Genomic DNA, 15,496 nt, shown 5'->3' on the forward strand with positions numbered 1-15,496 from the left:
GACATCATCGGCTGGTCCGATTTCATAATTTATTCGCTGTGCTTGTTCTAAAAATCTAACTGTTACTGGCTACCACAATTATTTTTCTTGATTTCTTTCAGTGTTTCTTAAAGCTATAAAGTTGCCATTTGAAATGCTTTTAGTTTTTTGTCATGTCTGTGATCTGCTTTTTTTCTACAAAATTAAACAACTGAAAGGACATCCTCAGAGACTGGTGATTCCATAATTTTTGCAAGGGGTTGTACTTTCCGAAGTCATACCAAGCACTCACAGTGAACCAGCTGTTCTGTGAAGTTGAGTGACGATGTATGAGCGGATCCGTTCTGGACCGCTGTACATTTAATCAAGGTCTTGTGGACTTGGACACAGGTATGCTCTCTCATCATGTCTTTATGCGCTATTGTAGAATTTGTTTAAATTTCTTCCCAAGACAGAACTAATCCTAACTCAACTAACAAACGAACAGAGCAGGCAAGATAACTTTGCGACACACATTAGAGGAAACTATGTGAGTTCAAACAAACTCACAGCTACAGATGTTAGGCTTTAAATCAAAGTCAAATTTATTTAAATAGTGCTTTTTACAACACATATTGTCACAAAGCAGCTTTACAATTGTATGGGTCCAGGTCCCTAATGAGCAACCAGAGGTGACAGTGGCAAGGATAAACTCCCTATGATGGCGGGGATGAGGAAGAAATCTTAGGAGGACCAATACTCAAAAGGGAACCCATCCTCCATTGGGTGGCCCACTAGTTCAAATGTAGTTCTATAGTTACAGTTATAGTTTTAATTCCAGGCCAAGTAGTCACAATCCCTTCAATACAGATGGTGAGCCTCCGGTAGGAGTTGGCATCAGCGCGTCCTCTTACGGCAATGGCCCATGCAACCACGGCATCAGCACATCCACTGGCAAGCCAGACCATCTACTAGATGCGTGTATGGAATCGTCTTAGGTAGAAGCATGCAAATAAGATATAAAATACAGGTTGAGTATCTGAACATCAATTTAAACAACCATTGATTTAAATATAGCTCACGTGCCAGATATTAGCATGAGGCTCCGGCAGGCTAATCTATAACAGCAAAACTAAAGGGAAGGGTTCAGAGGTGACCACAGTCATGAGGGCTCACATTGCTTTCCACCCAAGTCATTGTCACAACTAGAGTGATCCTATGACACGGCTGGATGACAGCATCAACATCTCAGGTTACTAGAAGTCTCAACGACTGAGGGCCACCGAGCTCCACAGCTTCACATGTAGAATATTTAGCTAAGGCTTGATTAAATAGGTTAGTCTTGAGTCTAGATTTAAAGATTGGAACTGTGTCAGGATCTCGGATCAGAGCTGGAAGGCTATTCCATAACTGAGGGGCTGTAAGGATTGAAAGTAACTTTCCATCAGTTACGCTCCATCAATAATATCCTGTTATCTCTATACCAAGACTCGAGCATAATCAACTAATTTATGTGGATAGGCTTGACTCTTTGTATACAAATATTTTAATATTATTGATTCTATGATTATAGTTTTGTTTTTTTGTTCATTATAATTATCATAAGCAGAAAACACAGAAGGCATGTAATTTGTATTTGGTAGGTGTGATGATAGGAGGAGGCAGGCACGACAAAGGATTTGGTGATGACACACTTATGTTTATTCAAGGTGCAACAGTGAAGTCCGACGCGATAACACACGCACATTAAACATGCAGCTCATTCAAGCACGAACTTTACACAAAGATGAGCATGAGACATTGCGTGAACGCACATTAAATAGGTGTAGAGCACATTCCCAAGTGATCACGAGACTAGGCACAGGTGAGACTAACGAACACGCTCACAAACAACCCACACCCACGGAACTACAAATATGGACATAACTGCACGCAGATGACGTAACAACACGCCCACAAGGAGGGGTCCAGAGCTGAACCATGACAGAACCTCCCACCAGGGGCTCACTACTCCCGGAGAGTCCTGCGAAGCTGGAAAGCCCCGAACCTACACCGACGGGCCAGAGCCCGTCACACACTGGCACATGAAACACAAGTGGCACAAGAGGGAAAAGGGGATTAGGATGAAACATTGGGACTGACACAGGCACAGGCAAACAGGAAATCACTCTCCCCATCTGCAGGAGCGTGATCAGCGGCGTGAGCCCTCCTAGGGCTGCAGGTGAAGTAAAGGGCGGAGTCCCTCCGCTCCACTCCAGAGCGCGATGTACTTTTTGGCTTCCGCATGCTTAGTCCAGAATGCTGCAGCTCGGCTGGTCTTCAACCTTCCCAAGTTCAGCCATGTCACTCCCTTGCTGTGCTCCCTCCACTGGCTTCCGGTAGCTGCCCGCATCAAATATAAAACCTTGGTGCTGGCCTACAAAGCAAAGAATGGTCCAGCTCCCCCTTACTTGATGGCCATGGTAAATCCCAGAAGCATACCTAGAGCCCTCCGTGCCTCAAGTATGTCTAGTCTTGACCCTCCATCATCCAGGACACACGGGAGACAAGCATCCAGACTTTTCTCTGTCGTGGCTCCAAGGTGGTGGAATGAACTTCCCTTGTGTGTCCAAACATCAAAGTCACTTGCTGTCTTCAGACGCCGACTGAAGACCCACCTCTTTCAAGTGCACTTTACATAATTATGCTTTTGTCTACTGTGCTTTATCATCTCTTTCCTCAGGTGTTTGTTATAGGTATTGCTTACTGTCTTTTTCTCAGGTATTGTGCATAATTGGTTTATAGGAATAGCTTACTGTCCTTTTCCTCAGGTGATGTGTATATTCAGGTATAATAATGACTTGGCATAATTGTTAGGTATCATATGACTTTCGTCTAGTGGTTTTTCCAGCTTAGAGTACCTTGTGTTCAGGATTATCTATACTACCTTTGAGATTCCAAGCAACTACGTAGCACTTTTGTAAGTCGCTCTGGATAAGAGCGTCTGCTAAATGCCATAAATGTAAATGTAGTCCTGGGCACGCCCGCAATTCCTTTAGGCGCCACTGGAGGGCTGGCCTATCACCGCTCTTGGGTTGGTTCTTGAGGCATCTCTGGTGGCGCCTCGAACCTCCACGTCGGCCCTCTGACCCTGCCGAGCCTCTCTCTCGCTCCCTGCGGCATTACCAGTTCACCCCCTGACGTCTCCATCTCTTCCCCCTGCTCAGAGGTACCCCATCTCTGCGACATTGCCTCTTCTGAGGTGACGTAGGGCGAGCAGACCATCCTGCTGGCCTCTGAGGTGGAACGAGCGTCTTCCTCCGACTGGTCTCCCTTCTCAGACCTCACGGTCACCTCTGAACCGACAGAGGAGGAAGAGCCAGCTGCCTCCTTGCCCTCGCTGTCGGACTCGGCGGGGGCACGCACACGGACGGAGGGGGGCTGACGTCTTGTTCCTCTTCCTCATAATACTAGGTTGGGGCCGAGTAAATGGACGGAGGGGGGCTGATGTCTGGTTCCTCTTCGCCATAATACTTGGTTGGGGCCGAGTAAACGGAAGGAGGGGGGCTGACGTCAGGTTCCTCTTCACTGTAGTACTCTCTTGGGGCCGAGTAAATGGACGGAGGGGGGCTGACATCCTCACCCTCGCCTTTACTGTAGTACACCATAGGGGCTGAGCATACAGAGGGAGGAAGGCTGATCTCCTCCTCAGTTATGGGAGGAGCAGAGTGTTCTGACAGAGTGGAGCTGGCCTCGCTCTCCGTCTCCTCCTCTGAGCCTTCAGAAGGAGGGGGACTTTCCTCTTCTCCAGACTCCTCACTCCCAAACTCAAATTCTGCAGGGGTTAGGGCCTACGAACCTGTACCCAACACCAGTGGCTCTTCCGTGTCTTCCTCCAAGTCTGCCAGGGGGGAGAACTCCCTCAGGAGTGCATGGTACCCCTCTCTCCACGCAGCCTGGAAGAAAGCCTCAGCCTCTCGTCCTCTCGAGCCCGCGCAGGGGAAGACGTGTGACGGTGTTTGCCTTTTTTCTTCCCCTTCTTGGCCTGAGAAACATATCCTGGCATTGTCAGCTTGTCTTTCTGTAACACTGGGAGGAGGCAGGCACGACGAGCGTTTGAAAGTGACACATAAACGTTTATTCACAAAATGATCAGTGAAGTCCACCGTGGATAGCGCAACCACTCTAACACGAAACATACACAGGCACGAACTTTAAACAAAGACGAGAATGGGACATTGCGCTAATGCACTTTAAATAGACGAACTACACAATCCCCAGTGATCACGAGACGAGGCACAGGTGAGACCGATGAACATATCCATGAATGACCCACATCCCACTACGAACATGGACATAACCAGACCCAGACGACAAACACGTGCCCAAAAGGAGGGTTCCGGAGCTGTCCCGTGACAGATGCAGATTGAAGACAGCAGTAAATGGCAGAAGAACCAGAGATCCAACCAAAGGGCTAAAAAAAATCAGCCTAAAGCCATACAAACAATTCCATTTACATATGCACAAGCAGAGTCGCTGCTTCACAACATCCACTTTACTTCTCATACAAGAACTCTTAATGTCTGTTATAACTCAATACATTGAACATGGATTCATATAACATTTCGAAAATAAAATCTCCCCCTTCGCACATGGCTTTTACATTAAATTCACGGACCATGACAGTGCAAAGCGCTACAATGGAACAACTACTACTCCTTTCAGCGAATTCCCTAATGGTCAGGCACTTGGCCACTCAAGGAGTCTTAGCCCTTTAAGCAACACTGGCGGGGTGGCGCCTGCACGCCAGGGGTGCAGGAGACTAGTGGGGAAGAAAGAAGAGCTAACAGTGCTATTGTTCAGTTGTGTTGTGAATAAAGTTTTCCTCCTCTGGATTTCTGGTTTAAGCAGTTTCTGCCTCGGTTACCGAACCCGCTTCAACATCAAGGCCTGAGAGTAATTAAACCAATTCTATTTCTCTCTTTAGCATGTAGCACTTTGCTAATGAGTTAGCTTGCTAATGTAGCCTATCATTACATACCAAGAAATCAAGTGTAGCTCAAATCCTACACTTTCCTATTTGGTCACAAATCGATCACCTCCTCTAGGTCAGTGTTTGATAAATTGCCAAATTCCTATTTCTGAGGAATTCTCTTTGTATCAAATTACATCTAGTTTTCTCCCGTTCAGCAATTACATCCACCATGCGCTGACTGACGAAAAAGAAAACTCGCAGATGTCTGTATCAAAATATCCCTAGCAGTTTGCTCGGTGAATGCCCATGTGACAACTACGAACCTAAATTAAAGAAGACAATAACACATACTGCTGGCATTTCTATTCATTTTTTTTCTTTTTCATAGAGAAAAATAATGAATTTATATTTAAAGAACCATTGTCTTTTAAACTACATAAAACAATTATCCAAAAATGAAGCAGAAATAACCTGGGGTTTAGCGAATTCAGGTTACACCTGCTATATTGTTCATTGTAGCACCACATTGGGATGGGACCAGAGCAGATTACCACATCCATACCATTGTATACAATCTTCAAGCTGAGCAACTTTTCAGTCCACATATCCTTCATAGATCCTAGGCCTAGTATATTTAATGAGATGGCCTCAAACTTTTTACTTTTTAGGTCTATAATGTATGTTGAAATTGTATAGAAACAGCCCCATCCTAGCTGAAAGGCAAGGTGAATGGTTATTCACAAGAAGGGTACAAAACAAGGTGAACACCATTCTATACTGTTGTTATGTAGTGTCATGCCACTAGTTACCAATAGGAGAGTAGAGAGAAGGGGAATGAGAATGTTTTACTTATATACTATGATATTGCGTTTTTCCCTGTAATTTGTGTCTAATGCACTATGTTCAATAAATGCACCGAGTTGTACAAGAACGTGTTTCACTTACCACACAATAACATACATTGCTGGCCCCACCCTTCATGGGACCTGGACCTTGGTCATAGAATTAGATCCCACACCTATAGGCTAGATCAGGGGTGGCCAACTCGTCAGAGACAAGTGTTACAGCAAAGAGTCACATCATACACATGGGCACACTAAACATCACCCATCCTTCCTCTCTCTTTTTCTCACACACACACACACACACACACACACACACAGACCTCTGCTCAGCCAGATTTATTATAAATGTCACACACAAACATTATTATTACAAAATATTACAAAATTACAAAATGAAATTCAAAATTCAATATTAACGTAAGGATCCGGAACGCCCCTAAAGCACAGCAGGGTTGGCTAATGTGAGTGTTCCGAACCGCGCTCAGGCGCGATATGCTTCAGGACTTTGGCTGAAGGAGGTGGACCACGGCACGGCGAGGTTGCTCCTGCATGCGCTAGTCTCACATTTTCCACTATGCTGGTTGTAAAAGTGTTAGCGGCTCGCTAGGCTTGTAAACACACCTCTCACCATGAAGATGTAGCAGTCTGTCACCCTCAGAGCTGATGACATAACCGGGTCACAACACAGATAGTTTGTGCAGGTGACAACGGCCTGGCTGGGGACGTCTCCCCAATCGTTCCTGGTAACAGCATGGTTCAAATGGCTCTAGCAGGGTTGCCAACTTTTGACGTTCGCTTGGAGTGAGATTTTAACCTGGAGCCGGTGGCGAGTGTATTTTGTTGAGCGGGGGGGGTGGCGAACGAAAGTTGTTGAGCGGGGATATTGGATATTTTTTTTCGGCGTGAGATATCGGAAGTGTGGCGTGAGAGCGTGTGAAAACGGTCAAATGCGTGTATCTCACGCTCAATGCGTGAGAGTTGGCAACCCTGCTCTTGTGCGAGTGCGCCCTAAGAGCCGCATGAAACCAAGCAAAGAGCCACATGTGGCTCCAGAGCTGCGGGCTGGCCACTTCTAAACTAGATAATGCTCCCTAAGCATTCCAGGCCTTTTGTAAATCATAACTGAGATGTTAAATGCTTGTGAGGATCAATGGGAGTTTTAAAGACTGAAATTGTAACACTAAAAGTGCTAGCAAATTAAGGGAGACGGAACACGGTAATAAAATAAACACATACATACACAAATTAAAAACTATTTTAAACATGAAGCATAAATTTTTAACTAGTTTACATGCTGCAGTGAGGCACATAGCATCCTTTCATTACTCTCCATGGTCTCCACACCTGCCCTTTCTATCCAGCAGCCTGCTGCCACATAAACCCTCTTCAACAGTCAGCCATTCTGTAACAGACGAGGTGAAACAGGATGCAGAGACGAGTGTAGCTCATACACATGTTTAGTCACATAAGCAATGGCTACTTATGTAGCACACAAGGAACATGCAACGCTAACAAACAGGACTCAACACCAGTATGATGAACACTGCTATACCACAGTATTATTTTTGACTGAGTTTTCCATGGTCTTTCGAGACAATTGCATCATGTGTATCACGTGGGTGTGAGTAGATTCTACTACATATAAATGTCAGAATCGTATGCTCAGTTTCACAGTTCCATTCTGTGAATCTGAACGATTACCATTGATGTCACTACATGACTACATGATTTTGCTTTGGATCTGTGAGTGCCTTTAAATGCTGAATTCATGAATCTGACCGAAGTTAACCAAACTGCTAACTGCCTGCAGTTTTCCTGTCCGGAGAGATCTGGGTCTGCATTCTATGTGTTTCTGTGTATGTGTGCAGCAGTTACTGTTCTGCTTACAGTGTGTGGGAACATGCTTATCATCATCTCTGTGTGTCACTTCAAGCAGCTCCACACACCAACTAACATGCTTATCCTCTCTCTGGCTGTGTCAGACTTCATGGTTGGACTGTTTGTGATGCCATTCCACTTAAGTCGGATGATTGAATCCTGCTGGATTTCTGGTCCTACTGCCTGTGTGTTTTATATTTTCATCTCCTTTTTTGTCACAAGCATATCAATATATAATGTTGCTCTTATTGCTGTTGATCGCTATTTTGCCATCTCTAACCCTTTCCTCTATATTGAAAAAGTGTCTGTGAGCAGCATGTGTGGTGTGATTTTGGCTATGTGGATTTTATTATTGTCCTATAACTCTGCACTGCTTTACTCCAATGGAAACACAGGTCCAATAATATGTCCTCAACTGTGCTTTGTCATGATTCATGAGATTTGGTCTCTGGTTGATCTTGTATTTGTTTTTGTTATTCCCTGTTCTGCTATAATCATATTTTATGCTATGGTTTTTCTTATTGCCAAGAAACATGCCACTGCTATTAGAGAGATTAATGTTCAGAGTAAAGGCTCAAACAATGTGGTAGACTCAATGAAATCTGAGAGAAAAGCAGCAAAAGTTCTCAGCATTTTAGTAATTGTGTTTCTAGCATGTTTAATTCCATATTTTATTAACACTTTAATAACTGATCCCATTCAAAGAAAATCGTTTCGTAATGTTGTGACCCTCGTATATCTTAATTCTACTATTAATCCAGTCATTTATGCATTGTTTTATCCATGGTTTAGAAGATGCCTTAAAATAATTTTAACTTTTCAAATATTCAGATCAGATTCTGCATTGATGAATGTCCATTAATTCAGTGGTACTAAGAGTCATCACAATATTCTGTGTTTTAATATATGCACTTTCTCCCTGCATACTACCTTATTTGTGATGTCAATGCACTTTTGAAATGCTCTAGTGTGTTGGAATGAAAACCATCCACACAAGGTTAAAGATTAGGGTAAGCCTGAAAGATTTGCAGATGAGCCTGTTCTCTTTTGTATTTGATTAGGTTTGTTTCAGTCTCTGGGCCATTTTATGAAGATAACTGATATTGTTTTAAATTTAAATACTATAAACAAAAAATCCTCAACATCACCAAAAATATTAAAACAATTTTTTTTAAATTCTCCAAATATGTGGGAATTGGTTTGATAAGTTAAGAAATTCTAAAGCAGAGCAGCTTGCTTTGAATTGGAAATTAAATAATTTATTGTTTAATATACATTCGCTGGCCACTTTATTAGGTACACCTGTCCAACTGCTCATTAGAGCAAATGCTGAATCAGCCAATCACACGGCAGCAAATCAATGCATTTAGGCCTGTAGACATGGGCAAGACGATCTGCTGCATTTCAAACCGATCATTAGAATCGGGAAGAAAGGTGATTTAACCCTGATGAGATCCAGGCGTGGTCTACATTCTTGGGGTCCAGCTGGGTGTGGGGGACCCATTGCAATTTTTGTTAAAATAATCAGCAGATTCAGCCCAATTGCAAGTAAAATAAACAATACATATGTTAAATTAGTTTGCTCTCTTATTTATTTATTAGTTACTTTTTTATTAAAATGTAACACAATAAGGAAATCAATCATAAATCATGCTGGCTGACAGGCTGGTCCTATGGCTAGCTGCTCACGGGCTGGTGCTAACGGAGCTGGCTGCTGCTCATCCTCCTTTTCATTATCAGTATCAGACTCTGATATTTCAGAAATGTGATCCTGAAATTTCCTCTTCTGAATCATCATCAAAATCCTCTGTCTCTTCCAATATCAGCTGTAAGGCAGTCTGAACTGAGAATTGCTTTGCCATCTTTTATAGCATTTTTAGCATTTTTAGCATCATGTCCCCATGATTGGGTGAAACACACACAAACACACACATACACACACACACACACACACATACACACACATACATACACAAACATACAGGTCCAGAGAGGAGGGAGGGATAATGAGGGCTGAGAGAAAAGATGCTTCTTTCAGATCTCACCCCTTTGTCTCTATAGAGATTCTTCGTCCACTGTCTGACAATATGCAATCAACCCCTGATGTGACAACCATCAAAAGTGTTGATGGTTGCCCACCCTTGCATGCCAAACACCTCTGTCCTTTGTTTGTATATCCTTTAAAGTCATACAGACGACTATCAACTACCCAACCCAATGTTGATTGCCCACTTTGACTAGCCCAGGGCCCAGTGGACCCTGGACCCTGTATGTAATACAAATGTGAAGGGGGGGGTACGGGGGGGTGGTCATTGAAAATATTTTCTGACTTATGTTGCTCACGGAAAATGAGCCAAGGACCAATGAATCTCAGTTTGAAAAAAAAAAAATTGTAGAATTTTTTTAAGCTGATTTTTTCAAAATGGGTCCCACAGACCCTTGGACCATATAAGGGTTAAGTGACTTGAACGTGGCATGGTTGTTGGTGCATGGATGAGCTGGTCTGAGTATTTCAGAAACTGCTGATCTACTAGGATTTACATGCACAACCATATCTAGGGTTTACAGAGAATGCTCTGAAAAAGAGAAAATATCCAGTGAGCAGCAGTCCTATGGGGGCAAATGCCTCGTTGATGCCAGAGGTCAGAGGAGAATGGCCAGAGCTGATAGAACGGCAACAGAACCAAGAACTCGTTATAACCGAAGCATGCAGAAGAGCATCTCTGAACACACAACACGTCGGACCTTGAGGTGGATGGGCTACAGCAACAGAAGACCACACCGGTTGCCACTCCTGTCAGCTAAGAACAGGAAAGGGGTCAGAATTTGGTGTCATTAACATGAAAGCCTTGGTTCAGGCTTGTGGTGGTGGTGCAATTGTGTTGGGGATATTTTCCTGGCACACTTTGGGCCCATTAGTACCAGTAGTGAACCGTGACTAATTAACTGCATTAAAGAAAAAAAATTGAGACGACAGTACAGCTTTAGAGACGCAATATAATAATAAGGTTCCACAGCTCCGTGTTCCTCGGAAGTGGAATATGTAAACAACGCACAGGAGGGAATGAATCGAAACTAGCTAGCGGTGGTACGCCAATGCCAGCTAGCATCGCCGCAGCAGTTGGAAAATATCAAACAGTTAAGCCCGCCCACTAAGAGGGAAAATATGATTGGTCAATTTTGCTGTCATTTGAAACTGGTATTGTACTGAATTATAATTGACTGGCCCTCTGTAAATGAACAGCGGGCCCACCAATAAATCTCTGTCTTCTCAGCATTTGTGTCCGTCCCCTCGCTCCGCAGCGCGAGTTGCGTTACAGAGCAATCCATAATCGAAGTCGTAATCACGGGCAGGGGTCATAACAGGTGAGCCATCCAGGTTTGACAGATACAGGGGCATTGTAAAGACAGAACGAAACTAAGCAGGGTACACAGAACAAGGAGCAGACAACGGAGAATACAATACTAGAAATGAGCGAGCACAGAATCACGAGAGCTGAACACGATACAACGAAAACGGGTAAGCTAAACAACCGAGAACATGAATACATGAGGATGTACATCTAACAAACCGTAAACACATGAGCAACAATGAACACAGGGGCAACGAGATATAAGAAACACTAAAGCACGACAGAATAACCAAACAGACAATGAGTGCACGAACCACCTATAAATACTCAGGACGGGGAACATACAAACAAACCCACAAGCGCTAAACACTGGGAATATAAACCAACAAAATGAGGAGAGGAAGCAAAACCAGATGAGGACTAGAGTAGGAAAGAAGGGAAGCAAGACAGAAGAGAGATGGGGAACTCACAAGGAATGACCGACACGGGAGTAAACCACTAGGGGGTTTTTATACACAAAAACAAGACGGTGAAACGAGACTCAGGTGTACGAGACTAACGACGAGGGCGTGACAGACAGAGGGAGGAACGAATGGGAGCGGGGAGCTAGGCGGGACCAGGAAGGAGGGAGGGGCTGGACGTGACACTTAAAACCCCGCAGTGAATTTGCGTTCGTGTTCGCCGCGTAATACAACACAATAGAATACTTGGTACACAGGAAAACACAATGGCAATACTTTGTGAAAACTATGTGAGAGCAGAAGGTTTAAATAGGGAGATAGGCAGCTGGTAGTAATCAATAGTCACGAGATATCAATAGACATGAGTATGGGCATGATTGAGTGATTATTGGCAGATGTGTTCTGGGTTTGGAGTTCGTGACAGCAGAACCATTTTCTGTTTCCCTGATTGTCAAAATGTTTGAAAATATATAAGATTTTATTGCACAGTCCATGCATCTTTGGGTTTTTTTTGCCATTAATTTTCATTTTCACTCAAATAGCATACACATAATTGATCATTGTAACATAGAACACTCTAAGAGTGCAGAGATGTACTCCTAATATCACCCAAGACAAACGAAGAGTACAGAGACAATGTGGCATAATGACAAACAATAAGCAACAATGATACCAACCGAAAACACAATAAACAGAACAGGAAGATGCTAATTTCAGGAATTTCAGATGCTAATGCAATAACACAACAAGATACAAACAACTTTAAAAGACATGAACTACAACATACAATAAATCAAAAACACAGTGGGATCTAAACAAAGTTTACATGAAACATATTTAACTGTAAGAACAATGCGTAGGGCACCATAGCATTTACGAAGTTAAACATACGAGAGAAATGGGTCTTGACTTCATTGACCTCATGGGAAAAAAAGAGAAAACACAACATCCTAATGATGCTGGGGACAGATAACCAACTGTAAGCAAAGATAATTGGAATCAGCTGCAGAGTATTGTGACCAGTTTGAAAGAATATTCCTTTGTGGAAAACCCGTTTTCCATCCACCGAGTTTTTGCGCATTTTGAAAATGCGCATGAAAAAAGCTGGATGGAAAAAGTCCAAAATTCGAAAAAAGCCCCAAATATCGCAAAAAGATTTTTACGCTAGGAGGAGGTGGAAAAGTTAGACTATCGCATCGCCAAAATTCGGAAAAACTGGATGGATGTAACGTAGCTCGCGCTGCGGAGTGAGGAGACGGACACAAACGCTGAGGAGAGCGAGATTTATTAAAGGAAATACCAAAACCATGATCGAAAGGACAGGCGTGGGTCAAACCAGGAGGGCAGCCAGAACATGAAAGGTACACAGGCATACTTGGACAGGGAACTAAACAAAACGGAGAAACACGGAACAGGCAGAGATCTATACGGATGACAGAAACACAGAGCAAACTCACGAGCGGGATGAAAATAGCGAACAGGAAAGCACAACTGACAGAATGAACAAAACAACCGACAACCAGACAGGGGAAATACAGGGACTATATGAACATGGAACTAAACTAGGGACAGGTGCTAACAATGATGACGGGGGCGGGACTAACGGGCAAGGAATAACAGAAAACACGAGGAACAGACATTGGAGTGACAGCGGGGAGAGGGGGGCGTAGCCCTACATGACAATGGAAAAGGGTTTTTCACATAAACGATGACGTATCATGCCAAAGAGCAAACATGATCGCGATGTAAAGATGGCAAATGCATACAAAAACAGTTCTGGAGAGAGCAAAAATGTAATTTAACTTCTCCATGTATAGAAAAGAAAAAGAAAATTTTTTTTCAAAACCTCAACGTGCAAAAATGCGTAACTGCCAAATGGATGTAAAACCAATATTGTTTGGCGTCCTCTCACGTGATCTAAAGTTTATTCGCATAACTGTAATGAATGGAAACAAGGCTTAATTCGCATTTTTTTCTGTCGAAACTTGGAAATTGCGCATTATTTTTCCGAAAGGTTTGGATGGAAACCCGACTATTGTGGCATTGATTCTTACAGTTGTGACAGTATTGATTGCACCACTGAGGGCCCACACTTTGGACAACTGGTCGACTCACTATGACCAGACCTCATTATTGTCATAAAACTGGACATTTTGCAAGGGACTGTCCATAAGAAACAGGCAGACATTTCTAAAAGCCATGCAAGGATGAGAGACGGACCTTCTGAGGGGTTTCCACAAGTGTATACAATAGGGAACTTCCAGGACAATTTCACCAGGACATATACTATTGTTGTACAGATTGGTTAGTCCTAATTAACTGTATATTAATAGTACAAAAGTACAGATTCTGTCAGAGCAGGCCCCAGCGCTGCCCCGCCCATTTCATCCTTCTTAAAGGGAACCCCGGCTGATAACATATGTAAGCCTTAATATCATGTAATTACTCTAAATTATTAAGACACGTAAAAAATCACAAAAAGTAGCACATTTATTAGATTTTCTGTAAAATCCCGCTGCATGTAGGTCGCCATTTTTATAACTGCTGACGGGCACAGCAGGTAGTGACGTCAAATGGTTGCAGTGACTAATTTTTGTCTTACCGGTATTTCTGTGCTGATAACGTGTAATAGCGAGCTCAAATCATATTTGTCAAATATAAGGTCAAAGGGCTTTCTTTTATACATGTCTAGTAGTGACTAAATTCCAATAGTAAGACTGGGTGACAGGCTAATATGTTGTGATTCACATTTAATTAACCCTAATCTTTTTGGCCACTGCGTCTGATGTAACGAGTGACCCACACAAACGCGCACACAGATGACAGACTTTTTTTTCTCTAATCGTGAGTGGGAAGGAGAGAGAGGGGGTTCTGATTGGCCTGTTCTCCGCTCAACAACTTACATATATTCACCGCCACTCCCCCCCTCCCCCTCCCCCCCCGGTCAACAACTTTCACTGGTCAACAACTTTATCCCCCCCCTCCGGGGGGATAACCTCCCTGAAATCAACTTTTGCAACTTGGAATGCCTGCTACGGACTCCTCTACTATCTGTAATTGATTCGTATCTAGCAGATCGTCAGATTTATCAATGACCGCTAATGCTGTACCTTCAGGATCCGCAAACGAGGGAGAAGCAGTAAACGTTTGCGGTAAACGAGGGAGAAGCAGTAAACTATAGTGCTAAATGAGGGAGAAGCAGTAAACGTTAGCAGTAAACAAGGGAGAAGCAGTAATCGTTAGCGCTAAACGAGGGAGAAGCAGTAATCGTTAGCGCTAAACGAGGGAGAAGCAGTAAACGTTAGCGGTAAACAAGGGTGAAGCAGTAAACGTTAGTGGTAAACGAGGGAGAAGCAGTAAACCAGTCCCACCAGGATTTCACGGGCCTTTTTTGTGATTGTTGCGGGCTAAAATGTTTGATGTTGCGGGTGTTTTTCAAAAAAATTGCGATGGAAGTTGCGGTGTGTTTTTGCTTTTTTGTGAGTACATTACAATAGGGAGTAAATGTTGTATGGTTTCCTCTATTTAGTAGTACATTTTAATTATCTATTTACCTATTTATTCAGGGTTGCCAACTTTTCAAGATCGCTTGAAGTGAGATTTGAACCTGGAGGGGGTGGCGAACATTAATTGTTGACGGGGAGGCGGGGTTAGCGAACGTAAGTTGTTAGCGGGCGGCCTGTAAAATGGACACAAATTAAGTATTATACAGGCATGAAAATGGGTCAGGGGTTAAAAAGGTGAGAAGACCGGGGGGCGGGGCATGTGACGTCATGGGGATACGGCGACGGGGCGTTGACATGTGACGTCATGGGTATACTGCACCGGGGGGGGGGGGGGGGGGGTTGGGGGTGGCTGCTGGTGTACGGATACAGCGACAGGTGATGCCAAATATTACGGAGCTCGTAAGGTGACGTCATGTAAAAAATATAATAACGCGTGGCCACGACTTACTAACGCATGCGAACGACTTACTAACGCGTGCGAACAAGATAATTAAGTATTACTTTATATAAAGCCAGGTTTACCTTCCTTGGGCAGTCAGTT

At 43.5% G+C, this 15,496-nt stretch overlaps 1 protein-coding gene across 1 annotated transcript; it reads left to right on the forward strand.

Annotated features, from left to right (window-relative positions):
- Positions 1-7,510: 7,510 nt before the first annotated feature.
- On the forward strand, positions 7,511-8,497 carry LOC143523649 (trace amine-associated receptor 13c-like). Its single transcript, XM_077018206.1, has one exon. The coding sequence runs from the start codon at positions 7,526-7,528 to the stop codon at positions 8,495-8,497; it is 972 nt and encodes a 323-aa protein (XP_076874321.1). The 5' UTR covers positions 7,511-7,525.
- The last annotated feature ends 6,999 nt before the right edge of the window (positions 8,498-15,496 follow it).

The sequence above is a fragment of the Brachyhypopomus gauderio genome, chromosome 9 (assembly GCF_052324685.1).
Source record: "Brachyhypopomus gauderio isolate BG-103 chromosome 9, BGAUD_0.2, whole genome shotgun sequence".
NCBI classification, from domain to species: Eukaryota; Metazoa; Chordata; class Actinopteri; order Gymnotiformes; family Hypopomidae; genus Brachyhypopomus; species Brachyhypopomus gauderio.